Raw genomic sequence first — 12,607 nt, 5'->3', positions numbered from 1 at the left:
AAATATGTAGTAACATATGCAATAAACTTGAATCTCAAAGGGAAAATAGATTTATATTAGGACATTAAGATACTGTCACTATCATCAGATGTACTACTGCAACAATAAGAAATCTGGGCGCATGTACATTTAATAAGCACATAAATATACCTACTGCTTATGCATCTATTTGATAGACCTGGAACAGTTAATCTCTGCTTGTAAGGCTTCCACTACACATGCAAGAAAAATGTTTCCTCTTTCCACTTTCTGTCTGTTTGATTGTGACAGCCAAGATTGAATGGGGGAATACAGGAATTACCAAAAACTGGGGAACAGGTAGATAATTTTTGCAACTCAGAAATAACCCTGTGAACAGTGAAGAACCTGTTTTACTCCACAGTTTAAATGGAAAACAAAACAACAACAAAACCCCTACTGATCGTAAGATCTGGGGACACTATCTATAAGGTTGCTGGTAATCTGCCACAAAACTTCAGTTCATTACTGACCCTGATGAAGAAAATGAGAAGGTCTTGCTGAACTGTCCAGCAGCAGATGGGGTAGACGTCACAGCTGTTTCTATCTTGGCTGTCCCTGGCCCTGAAATTATTGAAACAAATAAAAACATTTTAAAAAGTCAGTTAGAAACACCATTCCAGTTAGTGATTCCCTGCAGCACAGCCTGTGTGGTACTGCTGAGAGGCGCAGCTTCACTTTTGAAGAACTCATGTGCATTCCACGATAAGTCAGGGGGTCACAGGGAGTGAGCGTATTGCCTAACTCGTGTTCAAGATCTCTGATCTTGCTCTTTGGCTCTGTCAATGTCAATTCCAACCTAAGACGTGCCAAACTCTCCTTTCCACAAAAGACATCAAAATAATCCTAGTGCAGCTTAAAGCTTTAAAAGTATATTCTTCTAGGTTTTAACAGTATGGGGAAAATGCTTATAATGTGTGGCTAAGCAAAAAAATAAATAAATAAATAAATAAATATAAACTTGTACATAGTTCTATAATTAATGAAAATTAATACATACCGAAGGGAAAAAAATCCAAAGAGTAATAGGTTAATATGCTAAATATCTCCAAGTAATAGCTTAATGGCTGACTATACGCTTTCTCAGGAAACCCTGGTGGTGTAGTGGTTAAGTGCTACAGCTGCTAACCAAAAGGTCAGCAGTTCGAATCCACCAGGTGCTCCTTGGAAACTCTATGGGGCAGTTCTACTCTGTCCTGTAGGGTTGCTATGAGTTGGAATCGACTCAACGGCAAGGGATTTCATTTTTGGTTTTATATGCTTTCTCTATATGCATTTCTGTATTTTCCATAGTAGATTTTATATACTTAACAAATAATAGTTTTCTTTTTAATTACAGAAGTAACACGATTGCTGTAATATAGAAATGTGTAGAAAGTTAAAAGTACAATCCATCATTTTCCCCATAATCAATTTCAATGCAACTACATTTTAATAGTTTGGGGTATAATCTTTAATATTTGTCCTGTTAGTCTACTTTAAAAGAGGGGTGGAGGTGGGAAAATTACATAAAAAACCCAAATCAAATCAAACCAAACAATAATAAAAAGTCCTACTCTTTAAATGAGTATGGGTAGATATTAGTAAAAATATTTTTTTAAACGACTGACATACAATGTGGCATGTACAAAGATACTCAATGCAGTATTGCTTATAATCTCGAAAATCAGAAACAATCTAAACTACTGGTACAATTTAACAGGCTGCAATTTTACAATGGAAGCCCTAAGCAGTCATTATAACCAGTGAGACAGAACTGTATGAGACCTGGAAAGGTGAACGAGATACTTATTTTAAGTGGGGGATGGGAAGGAAAAATTACAAATCAGTATATACAGGATATGCTTATTTTTGTTTAAAAAAACAACAATGAAGAAACCTCAAGAGATATACATCTAACTGTCAAGGACTGTTATTTCTGGTTATGGAATTTATAGGGCAGCTTTCACTTTCTACATTGTATCTATACCACAGAAATTTTTTGTGGACATGTAATAGTTTCATAATCAAAAAAACAATGAAGGTATTTCCATCATGAAGAAATAAGAGAACTATTCTCTACAGGTTTTGAAATGCTTTTTTAAAGAAACTTTTTCAAACTTTCAAATTATATTTTTTCAGGGAAATATTTTTCAGTGAAATTTTCCCAGCAAAAATAAGTCCTTTTCTAAATCTTGATTAGCCAGCAACTGAAAACAGAAGTAAACAGAATATTTCTCGATCATCACTGAGTAATAAATCCCAGAAATTTATTTGTAAGTCATACTAATTGCATAAGACACGCATGAAACAAAGTCCCTTGGATTTCCCTGATTTACTTAAATACTTCAAGAGTGACAAAAGGTTCTCCAATAAAGTTCTCAAAAAGAATTAGTATATATGATCATTCAAAACCTTTTTCTAAGATATGAGCCAGAAATGGAAGTAAATTTCTTAATTTGAACCCTAAATGATTCAAAAGTCTCTGGCAATTCCACAATACTACTACTTTGGCTTACACAATGAATGCTTTTCTTCTGAGTACAAGGACTATTTACTGAAGATAAACTTAATATCCAATCAGAAAGCTCTTAATTATAGAGGAAGTTAGGATGATTGTATTACTGAGTAGAGATTATGCAAAGAAGGCTGTTAATGTGTGAAGTTCAAGGTCTCTAACAGAATTTGCTTGAAGATCCACTTGAGAGCATGAATTAAAATAAAAGCCAGAGTCCAAAGTGTGGTGAAAATGCAATATTGCAGGTGACACAAGATCCGTGAAGCAGAAGGTAATATATGCCAAATAAGGTGAGCTAAAAAAAGGATTCTACAAAAGGAGATATTGAGGAAGACTTCACATCAAAATTAAGTTATAAGTAAAAGCATTCTTCTGCTTCAAGATGACTTGGGCAATATGGACTCCTGGTCAAAACAACTATGGTGACTATAAAAAAAAATTAGTTATCTAAGAATAATTAAGCTTGAGTGAGTGTTGGGGGAAGTATGTGAAGTTATAAAATCCACAGTATTGATATATTATATTTACTGAGATCTTAGATTGTAACAGATCTGTTTTCTGTATTTTACAGGCTTGTAAATTGTCACTGTAAACCAAGCAGATTTTTGATTCCCTTTAGCAGAAGAAAGACTGCAACATTCTGATATAGTATTCATATTCTATTCTAAACCTTGATTACCTAGCAAGCCAGGAGAAAACAATACTATTACTCCTTTTTAGGAAAAGCATTTAAAGGAAGGTTTTCTTCTAGCACTGTAAAGTTTTTCAAACTGAAGTTCTACATAGCTGTTGAAGGGCTCACTGATTTCCTGGAGACTCTTAATCAACTGAGGACCTTCAAATATGATCTCTTTACTTGATTTCCTATGTCAACTGCCTCTTTGATCTAGAACAATAAACTCTATTGCAGAGCTCTTCTTTCAGCTTTATTTTCACTGAAACAAAAATGCAAACTGACCTGAAGCTTTGTCACCAGATGACAATGGACTGGATGCTGGTATGGGGGAAGATGGCTTTAAGGAATCTATTAGAGAACCCTATAACAGAACATAAGAAAAATATTTATATTAAACCACTAATTACCTCTGGAATAGAGGAACATGTGAAATGATAACATAATTTAACATAAGCAAGCACAAACACTTTTATTTAACTTAATTACCAAAACAAAAAAAAGACCCAATTTAAGTCAACATTTTAAAATGCTTACCAAATGTAAGCTCGTATTAGAAGATGAAAATATGGATATTCTGCAAGCTCCAAGAAGGCAGAATCATGCCTGTCTAGTTCATGGCTATTTTCCCAGTGCTTCGCACAGCGCTTGGCACTTGAATATTTGGTAGACAGACGAATGGATGAATAAGTACATGAATGAAACAGTCTGCCTCTCAGTGAATTTATAATAAGGTTAAAAAACAAAACCTTTCACTTACCCATATCCATTCAATGTCCCTTCATTCTTGTGTTATGATTTATGCCTTATCATGTGTCCTCTGCAGCAAACATGAAAACCTCCAAAAGAATGACTAAATGCTTAAATGCCATTTTAAGTTATGGCAGACTAAGAAAGAGAGTCACGTGTAAGAACTCAACAGGCAAGTTCTGATTTTCAATCTCAAACTTTGATCTCAAACAATCTAAAGTTACTCATCTCAGAGACAGCTATAACAGTAGCACAGAAACCACATTTTCTTAGGAAAAGTTTCAAAGGTAGCAGGTATAGTTTGATCTACCTTCCAGTCATCTCCTGTTATTTTCTTCTGGATTGTTTAACTGTTTACCACATAACCTATTTTTGTAAGAGACGATGTTTATCGGCAAAAGCCTGAAGCTAGACATAACAAACATCACTAAAAAATGTGCAAGCTCTGAAAAACAGGGATTGTAGGAAAAAACAAGATACCCATCTCCTAAACACCAATACTGTATGGTGGAGCAAAAAAAAAGCAATGGACAGGGAAAAGTTGGAAGACCTGGATTCCAGCTCTGGTTCCACCATTTACTGATCATGTGAGCTTGCATTAGTCACTTGAACCTAGGTTTCTTCAATAGTGAAACATATCTAAACACCTTTCCTGTTTACTGCACATAGTGGTTGTATGAACCAACTGAGGTAAATGAAAGAATACAATAAGCCAAAATACCCCATACAAATATAAGGTGTTAGAATTATGACCCAAGATTACTAGGTGCAGAATGTCAAATGGCCTCTGAAGACAATATGAGGTCCTAACTGACCTACCATGGTTAACATCCATGTCAAGGTCAGCATAAATCATGGGGAAAGGATCACAAGTCTTTGTTAGACTTATAGTTCATTTATACAAAGTCAGGACTTAAAGCAATATTATCTTCAGTTGCAAAGACAGACACTGGATGGCTGTTAACAAAGTAAAAATCAGTAAAAGTTACCTGCTTGGCTTGGTTAGAAGCCACTGGGGTCAACACTGGGTGAGGCGCTTTGGCTGTAGAGTATGGTACTGAGGAACTAAAGGACACACAAGGCATACACTTAGAGAAAAGCATGACTGGAAGAAAACAACATCCATCCTTGAGCCAACTTTCTGTTTTGGGTAGAAAACAGGTATCTGGGACCCCAACCAAACTCATTTGACATTTTTCTGATTGAAGAACACATTCTTGGATCCCAACCAAATTCATTTGATATTTTTCTGACTGAAGAACATATTCTTTAATTGATTTGGGGCTATAGCATAAAGGTCAAAGCAGTGAACCTTAAGACTTATTTTCCTCTTGCAATCCTAAGTGGGAAAAAAAAATTATTATTATTTAGGAGTAAATACTTGTCTTATCTGGAGAGTAAACTCTTTACTCTCTAATTCTAAACCAGGTGGGGCTCTTTTCCAAACCTGAGAAAACGTTAACAGGATTATGGGATGTATACAATCTGCTGCCATGTATGGTGCTGCCCAAAGAAGACATTTCAGCTTCTTACAGTAGTCCCTATGCACCACTGCCCCCAAGAGCTCTGGCAGGAGAGAGTCCCAAGCTCACCAGGTACCACTGTTGTGCTTTCTTCCTGCACTTTTGCTACAGTATGAAAAGTGCACCCACTATTTGCAGAAAGAGCTCTCACCATCTCTTGTAAACAAAACACAAAATGCCACACAGGCAAGCCTGAAGACCATATACAGGGAACTGTCATTTCAATAATTACTTAGTATCAAATGCATGGGAACAGAACCTAATCAGTCAAATGCATGGGAATAGAAACTAATCAATCACCTGTTAATGCAATCACAGACAAAAGCTCTGTTCTTGGTTCCTGAGCAGTTACTTTAATCAATTTATCTGCTCAAAGTCCTCAGACAGAAGCTGCTTTGACTGGTATGTATAATGGCAGCCAACAGATCTCTTAGTTTTCAGAACTCTCTCCAGATTTAGAGAGGATAAACATTTTTCCATCAGAAAGTTAACTTGGAAGAGGAAACACAAAGATAGGCCCATGACTTGTAGAAGAAAATTATCAAACAATTTAACAATCGTTATAAGCAAGTCAGAATTCTCTACTGGAATAACATAGGAATCTTCCTAATCAGGTCGAGAGAGAAGAAAAAAATGCATTTATTTTTAATGAAACAAACCCCTTTTATTTTTCTACTTAAGCCAGAAGGAGCTATAAATGTGGAACTCTCTGGAAAACACATCACTGTCCCCCTGAGATATTCTACCAAGCAGGTACACAGGTATAGCACTCCCACCTCACCTCAGCTGAATCTCCAACAGAGAAAAGGAATGTGTGAACAAAATTGCTGGAACCCAAGGAATCTCTGGGAAGACACAGCAGACTAGGTTAGAGAAATGGTTTGCACTCATGAGAATCGCAAGGGAATGAAAATAGTTTATCCTTTTTCAAAGACAAACAAGAAAGAAAACAAAAGTAATTTATCCAATTTTTAGACCTTTTTTATACCCAAAATTTAGCTGACTTGATGGTTAATTAAATCATGCATAAATTAGATGGAGTATAATTACTGTTATATTTACTTGTGATAATGCTATATACCTCTTGGGTATTCTAAATCCCCAAACACACAAGATTAGAATTCACAGTACCAACACACTGGGTCACAGGACAACCCTGCAGAGAAATGCTGTTCAGTGCAATCAGCCAACAAACCAACTGATCTAATCTGATCCAGAACTCTCCACCATGATCCAAGAGTGACAACAGAAAAGAACAGTATGCTACCAAATGAACATGTTCAAAGTTTTGTGCACAATCATGAACAGGGGCAATGAAAATCAACAGCCATCAAGAGAAGATGGAAAAGCCAAATTCAGAATTACCATATTTTGGATGATTAATCTGCTTTCTAGCAATATGGACCTGTAAGACATCGCCAGAAATTAACCTCCAAACACTGTTCTACAACTGGGGGAAAAAAAAAAATCAAATGACTAGACAGTGAAAGCAGAAAACAGAACTGTAACAGGCACCAAAGGGACATATATCTACTGCATGCATCTACAGGTGGCGTTTCCATTACTGGCTGACCTAGGATTCCTGCTTTAGAAATGAGAAATGGAGACAGTAAGGTCAGTAAGGGTAGTAAAATTAAGTTCTTGGAGAAAAACAATTCCAACAGACTCTAAATCCTCTGACTCTCCATCACCCAAACTACCCTGGGAAAAAAATAATAAACAATTAAAGATGAAAATATCAAATATGATAAACATGGTGAAATGCTACAACAAATTTATTTCAAAGATTGCCTTGAAAACAGAAGGGTCATGTTTTTCTCTGTTTTGCCACACTTTATCAGCACTATGTGTTGAGACAGGAAGATAAACACACACCTGTGCCAGGGATGTGTACTCTAAATGCAATTACAAAACTGAGTTGTTAAGATTACGAAGCATTAAGATGTCACCCAGGCTCTTTCTCAGTGATCCTTAATGAACTTTAACAAAGTAAATATTCATCCTATTGTTGTCAAAGGGGTCAATTACTTGTTCTTTCACCTACTTCAACATTTTAAAGGGCTTTAAAAAAGAGGGACCCGGTTACATTTTATTTTGATAAATCTAATCATTATGACACATCTTTACATAAATTCATATATGATAGTTATAGTGGATACAAATTGTGAAAGTTACTAAAGTTATTACTTAATGAGCAGTGAATTTTTGGTAAAAATTTTAAAGGCTAGGCAAACGGGTAGGACAATTGAAGAAGAGCAATTGAGGAAACAGAAATTAAAAGAAAAAAAATGAAGAAAATAATAGAAGATATTGAAAACAAAAGCCATCAGTTCATTTTTGGAGTTTCTTCTGTCAGTGGAGATCAGAACTTTGAGCTGTGGTCCCCTATTGGTAAATTTTAAGTTTCTGAAAACTCATATATCCAAAACATCATTTAAAAGTCTGTCAAATCAAACTGCAGTTCCTGCATGAATGTCTAGATGCCAAATAAATAAAAGCTGAAGCTGCATTAGATCTTTTAAAAGAATAAGTAGAAACTGACTTGACAGCAACGGGTTTATATTAAACATGAAAGTAGGATTCCATAAGAATTTTTAATGACATAGAAACTCTTAACAATAAAGTTTCATGATTAAGCTGAAAAAGGAAGTTACAAAGCAGCATGATTCAAATTTTACTTTAAAAACTAAATTTTCACAGAAAAAAGACTTTTAAAAATGTAGTGATTACACATTTGTGGTGGGATTAAAGGTGATTTTAATTTTTTTCTTTTTAACTGTGTTTTTCATAGTATCTTCAACACAATGAACATCTTCAATAAAAATAATTTGAAAAATGAAAGGATTAAAGTTTTTTTTCTAAACATCTATGGATATTACTATAGCTATTATTTTTAAAGTAGAGTCAACATCTTTAAATCAGTAAAAGGAAAAAAGCCATCAACTAATGGAATTACTCCTCTAACAAATCCCTTATCAAAGATCAGCTCAGATCAACCATTTGAGAGAAACAAAGCCTGAGAAAAGGTAAAGTGAAATGACCAAGGTGCTTCTCATACATAAGTTAATGGCTAAAATATCTCAGAAATAACAGACCATATTTCTTTCACCATAAGCTGGATTTTCCCATCTTATAATATTCTGCTTTTCAGTGGCTTTTCCTAGCCTTCCCTGCACTAGGGATCTGGGTAAGATTCCAAAACTCTCTAAGGCATAGTTCTTTCCCTTGAAAAGTTCACAACGACCACAAATACCATTTTGGTCTAAACAGCATACCAAGGCTCCAAGGTCACTATCAAGACAGGAAAGTGGGTAAGCTTGTTTTGCTTTTTGACTGTCAGGATGGCCCTGAGATAACTAAAAAATTCCTGGAACAGCCACACTGATAAGTGGACCAAAGTGGGAAAGAGAACGCCAGTGGACTCGTGAAACAGGGCCACTTGATAAAGCGAAAATGGAACCATGAACAGAACTGCTCTTCTGAGGGCAGTGGGGAGCTGGCATGTTGTGGAAAACCCTCAAGGTCTGTGGCTGCTATTCTTGCCACTGGACTAATCATGGGCAGCATACACTAACTCCCTGAATGACAATGGTTCTCACAATCTCCACATTCAAACTGAGGGAATGTCACCCAACTTTCCCCCATGCCACAGGAGGCTGGCTGGACCAAATGGATCACGGCTACAAAATGTCAGACCAAAATAGGGCATGGGCATATTCTGCGAGCTGTGCTGCCGCACAGCATCATGGGAAGGAGGCAGCACCTTGAATTGTGAACACAGATTTGTATAAGACACGAATATGGCCCTGTATCAAACATGGCATGGAAGAGAAGCTGAGGGTCTCTACACAGAGCAGAGCTCCTTTCCTTTATAAGATTATTTTTTCATACAAAAAGCAAATGCAACTTGCCAGATGAGAAATACCTAGAGAGAAGAAGTGAGGGAGAAGATAGTCAACGTCAAGATCATCACTGAGTTATCTGAATCAATAGTCTGCGTTAGTCCCAAAGTGTCCACTCCAGAACACCAAGAGCATTTAAAAAAAAAAAAAAAAAAAAACTATATACCCAGACTTAACTATAATATGTACCCAAGTAGATTTACACATGGCAAAGAGTAAACTGAGTACACATCACTAAGATAGACTTTAAAGGTTTATGCAGCAACTGTGATCGGCAAGCTGAAGAGCCAAATCCCCAGAAAACCCAACTGTATACACAGGATTGGCTGTACATCCCCCTTATAGCCTAAGGCTTCTGCAGAAAAAATTTTACACTGTGGCAGCAGCAATGCTGCACCCTACAGGCAGCTCATCCCTACTACAGAGTAATTTACTGGTTTAAAAAAAAAAAAAAAGAATTGAAAACTAGTAACATACCCCATTGCTGCAGAGGAGGCTGTAGGATTATTCTTCAATTCCTGCACATTTACCACTTGAGGGACATTCTTCAAAGTTGATTCAGTCAAGGTATTTACAGCTATTTAAATAGAGAGGAGAGAGAGAGGCACATTAGTTCCCATAAAGAATCAGACCCAGCCATATGTAAATGAATGACCAGACCATGAACAAGTAGACTGCAATCTATTACATAAAGGAAATCCACTCTAGGTAGTTCTGCAGCAGTGTTCAATGGAACACCTGGACTAATCCATTAACAAAAATCACACAATAAGCCTCCATTCAATTTAATCAAATGTACTAGCGTGGAGGAAAAGAATTCCCTGCTCAGCTTTTCTAGAGCAGAGCTCGGACACCTGCCATATTATTGGCTCTTCCTGAAAAGGGGCAGCAAGAGCTACAGGATGAAGAGTGTTCAGACTTGGATTCGACTCGTCAGCCAACGGGATTTTTGGTTTTCTCTGTCTTAGACTAGTCACTTTTTACTTCTCTTTTTTTGTCCTATAGTTTAAAACTGTACTCTGAAAGGTTTCATGACATTTTATAATTAACTATTAAGAAAGCCTGAGCAAAGCTCTTGGATCTCTTTTAACTATATTTCTGGGAAAACTAGAAACCTGCATACCGAGGTAGAATGGTGGATCTGTGGTAGCTCTCTTTCATTCCCTCCTACAGAGAAGTGACATGGGGCATCCTGCCTATGAATGCACATATTTCATCTTTCACATTCAAAGGTGCCTACTCCTTTGACATTTTTGCTTCCAAAATGATAATAGAGATCATATTACCTCTTGCTGACAGTGGAACAATCCTAAGTCCTGGCATATTTGAGTTTACAAATAATCAACTCAATCAGCTTTATTTTGGGCCTGTTCAGCACAATGTCAGGATTCTGCTTGGTCCAAATAGTATTTAAAGAGAACATCAAAGGTTTCTATTTTCATAAGGCTCAAAGATACCTTAGTTATCTTGTTTATGATCTTCAGTATCTATTTTAGATGCCTCAGTAAAGGTTTTAGTAACATTTTGTTTGCTTTATCACTGCATAATGGTAATTTGCTGTCTAAATCAAACCACCATGTCTTTTCAAAAGACTGTCTAACTTGATAGATGTTCTAAGCAGTGGTAAGACTAAAAATTTTATTAATCTAAAACTAAAATAAGATTTCCCAATCTTGGCTCTATTGACATTTTGGGCTAAATAATCCTTTGTTGTACATTGTGAGATTTTTTTTCAGCATCCCAGGCTTCTACCTAATAGATGTCAGCAGCACATCCCCGCCCTCCCTGCTGTGATAACCAAAAATGTTTGTTTTGCCAAATGTTGCCTGGGTAGGGAAAATCACCTCTGGTTGAGAACCACTGGTTTGTACATACTGAACAAGTGACAACTGAAGTCCCTGAGGTCAACTATGTAGATTGCTAAATCCTAACATAGAAAATTTTGGATAACCACAAACCAACTGACAAAATGTTAGTGCTGATCAGCTCATTAAAGTATCCCTCTATAAAGGTTAAGTTTGCAATTTTAAGAAAAAGCTATACTGCAATAGAAAGAGCACAGGATTTGGAGTCTAGGTTCTGCCACCTATTGGTCAGGTAACCTTGGGCAGGGCTCTTCACCTCTGAACACTGTTGCTGTTGTTGTTAGGTGCCAAGTCAGTTCCAACTCATACTGACCCTATGGACCACAGAACGAAAACACTGCCCGGTCCTGCGCCATGTTCACAATCGTTGTTATGCTTGAGCCCATTGTTCCAGCTACTGTGTCAATCCATCTCATTGAGGGTCTTCCTCTTTTTCGCTGACCCTGTACTTTACCAAGCATGATGTCCTTCTCCAGGGATTGATCCCTCCTGACAACATGTCCAAAGTATGTTAAGACGTAGTCTCGCCATCCCTCCTTCTAAGGAGCATACTGGTTGTACTTCTTCCAAGACAGATTTGTTGGTTCTTTTGGCAATCCATGGTAATTTAATATTCTTTGCCAACACCACAATTCAAAGGTGTCAATTCTTTGGTCTTCCTTATTCATTGTCCAGCTTTCCTATGCATATGATGTGATTGAAAATACCATGGCTTGGGTCAGGCACACCTGAGTCTTCAAGGTGACATCTTTGCTCTTCTACACTTTAAAAAGGTCTTTTGCAGCTGATTTGCCCAATGCAATGTGTCTTTTGATTTCCTGAGTGCTGCTTCCATGGGTGATTGTGGATCCAAGTAAAATGAAATTCTTGACAACTTCAATTTTTCTCCTTTTATCATGATGTTACTTATTGGTCCAGTTGTGAGGATTTTTGTTTTCTTTATGTTGAGGTGTAATCCATTCTGAAGGCTGTGGTCTTTGATCTTCACCAGTAAGTGCTTCAAGTCCTCTTCACTTTCAGCAAGCAAGGTTGTATCATCTGGATATCTCAGGTTGTTAACGAGTCTTCCTCCAATCCTAATGTCCCTTTCTTCTTCATATAGTCCAGCTTCTCAGATTATCTGCTCAGCATACAGATTGAATAGGTATGGTGAAAGGATGCAACCCTGACGCACACCTTTCCTGACTTTAAACCACGCAGTATCCCCTTGTTCTGTGCGAACAACTGCCTCTTGATCTGTGTACAGGTTTCTCATGAGTGCAATTAAGTGTTCTGGAATTCTCATTCTTCACAATGTTATCCATAATTTGTTATGATCCACACAATCGAATGCCTTCGCATAGTCAATAAAACACAGGTAAACATCTTTCTGGTATTCT

At 36.8% G+C, this 12,607-nt stretch overlaps 1 protein-coding gene and 1 non-coding gene across 2 annotated transcripts in view; one reads left to right on the top strand and one right to left on the bottom strand.

Moving 5' to 3' along the window:
* NUP214 (nucleoporin 214) overlaps positions 1 to 12,607 on the bottom strand; it is a 109,005-nt gene that overhangs the window by 38,894 nt on the left and 57,504 nt on the right. The window contains exons 24-27 of the mRNA XM_023730817.1: positions 9,841 to 9,940; positions 4,928 to 5,003; positions 3,474 to 3,552; positions 492 to 582 (exon numbers count right to left, since the gene is read on the bottom strand). Of these exons, the coding sequence (XP_023586585.1) occupies positions 492 to 582; positions 3,474 to 3,552; positions 4,928 to 5,003; positions 9,841 to 9,940 (346 nt within the window). The remainder of the gene's footprint in view (positions 1 to 491; positions 583 to 3,473; positions 3,553 to 4,927; positions 5,004 to 9,840; positions 9,941 to 12,607) is intronic.
* Positions 160 to 296, top strand: LOC111820459 (small nucleolar RNA SNORA31). The gene has a single exon (XR_002824008.1). It is a non-coding gene; the product is annotated as a small nucleolar RNA SNORA31 (small nucleolar RNA).

Source organism: Trichechus manatus, unplaced genomic scaffold (genome assembly GCF_000243295.1).
Source record: "Trichechus manatus latirostris isolate Lorelei unplaced genomic scaffold, TriManLat1.0 scaffold00038, whole genome shotgun sequence".
NCBI lineage: Eukaryota > Metazoa > Chordata > Mammalia > Sirenia > Trichechidae > Trichechus > Trichechus manatus.
This window is presented reverse-complemented; position numbering and strand designations above follow the sequence as displayed.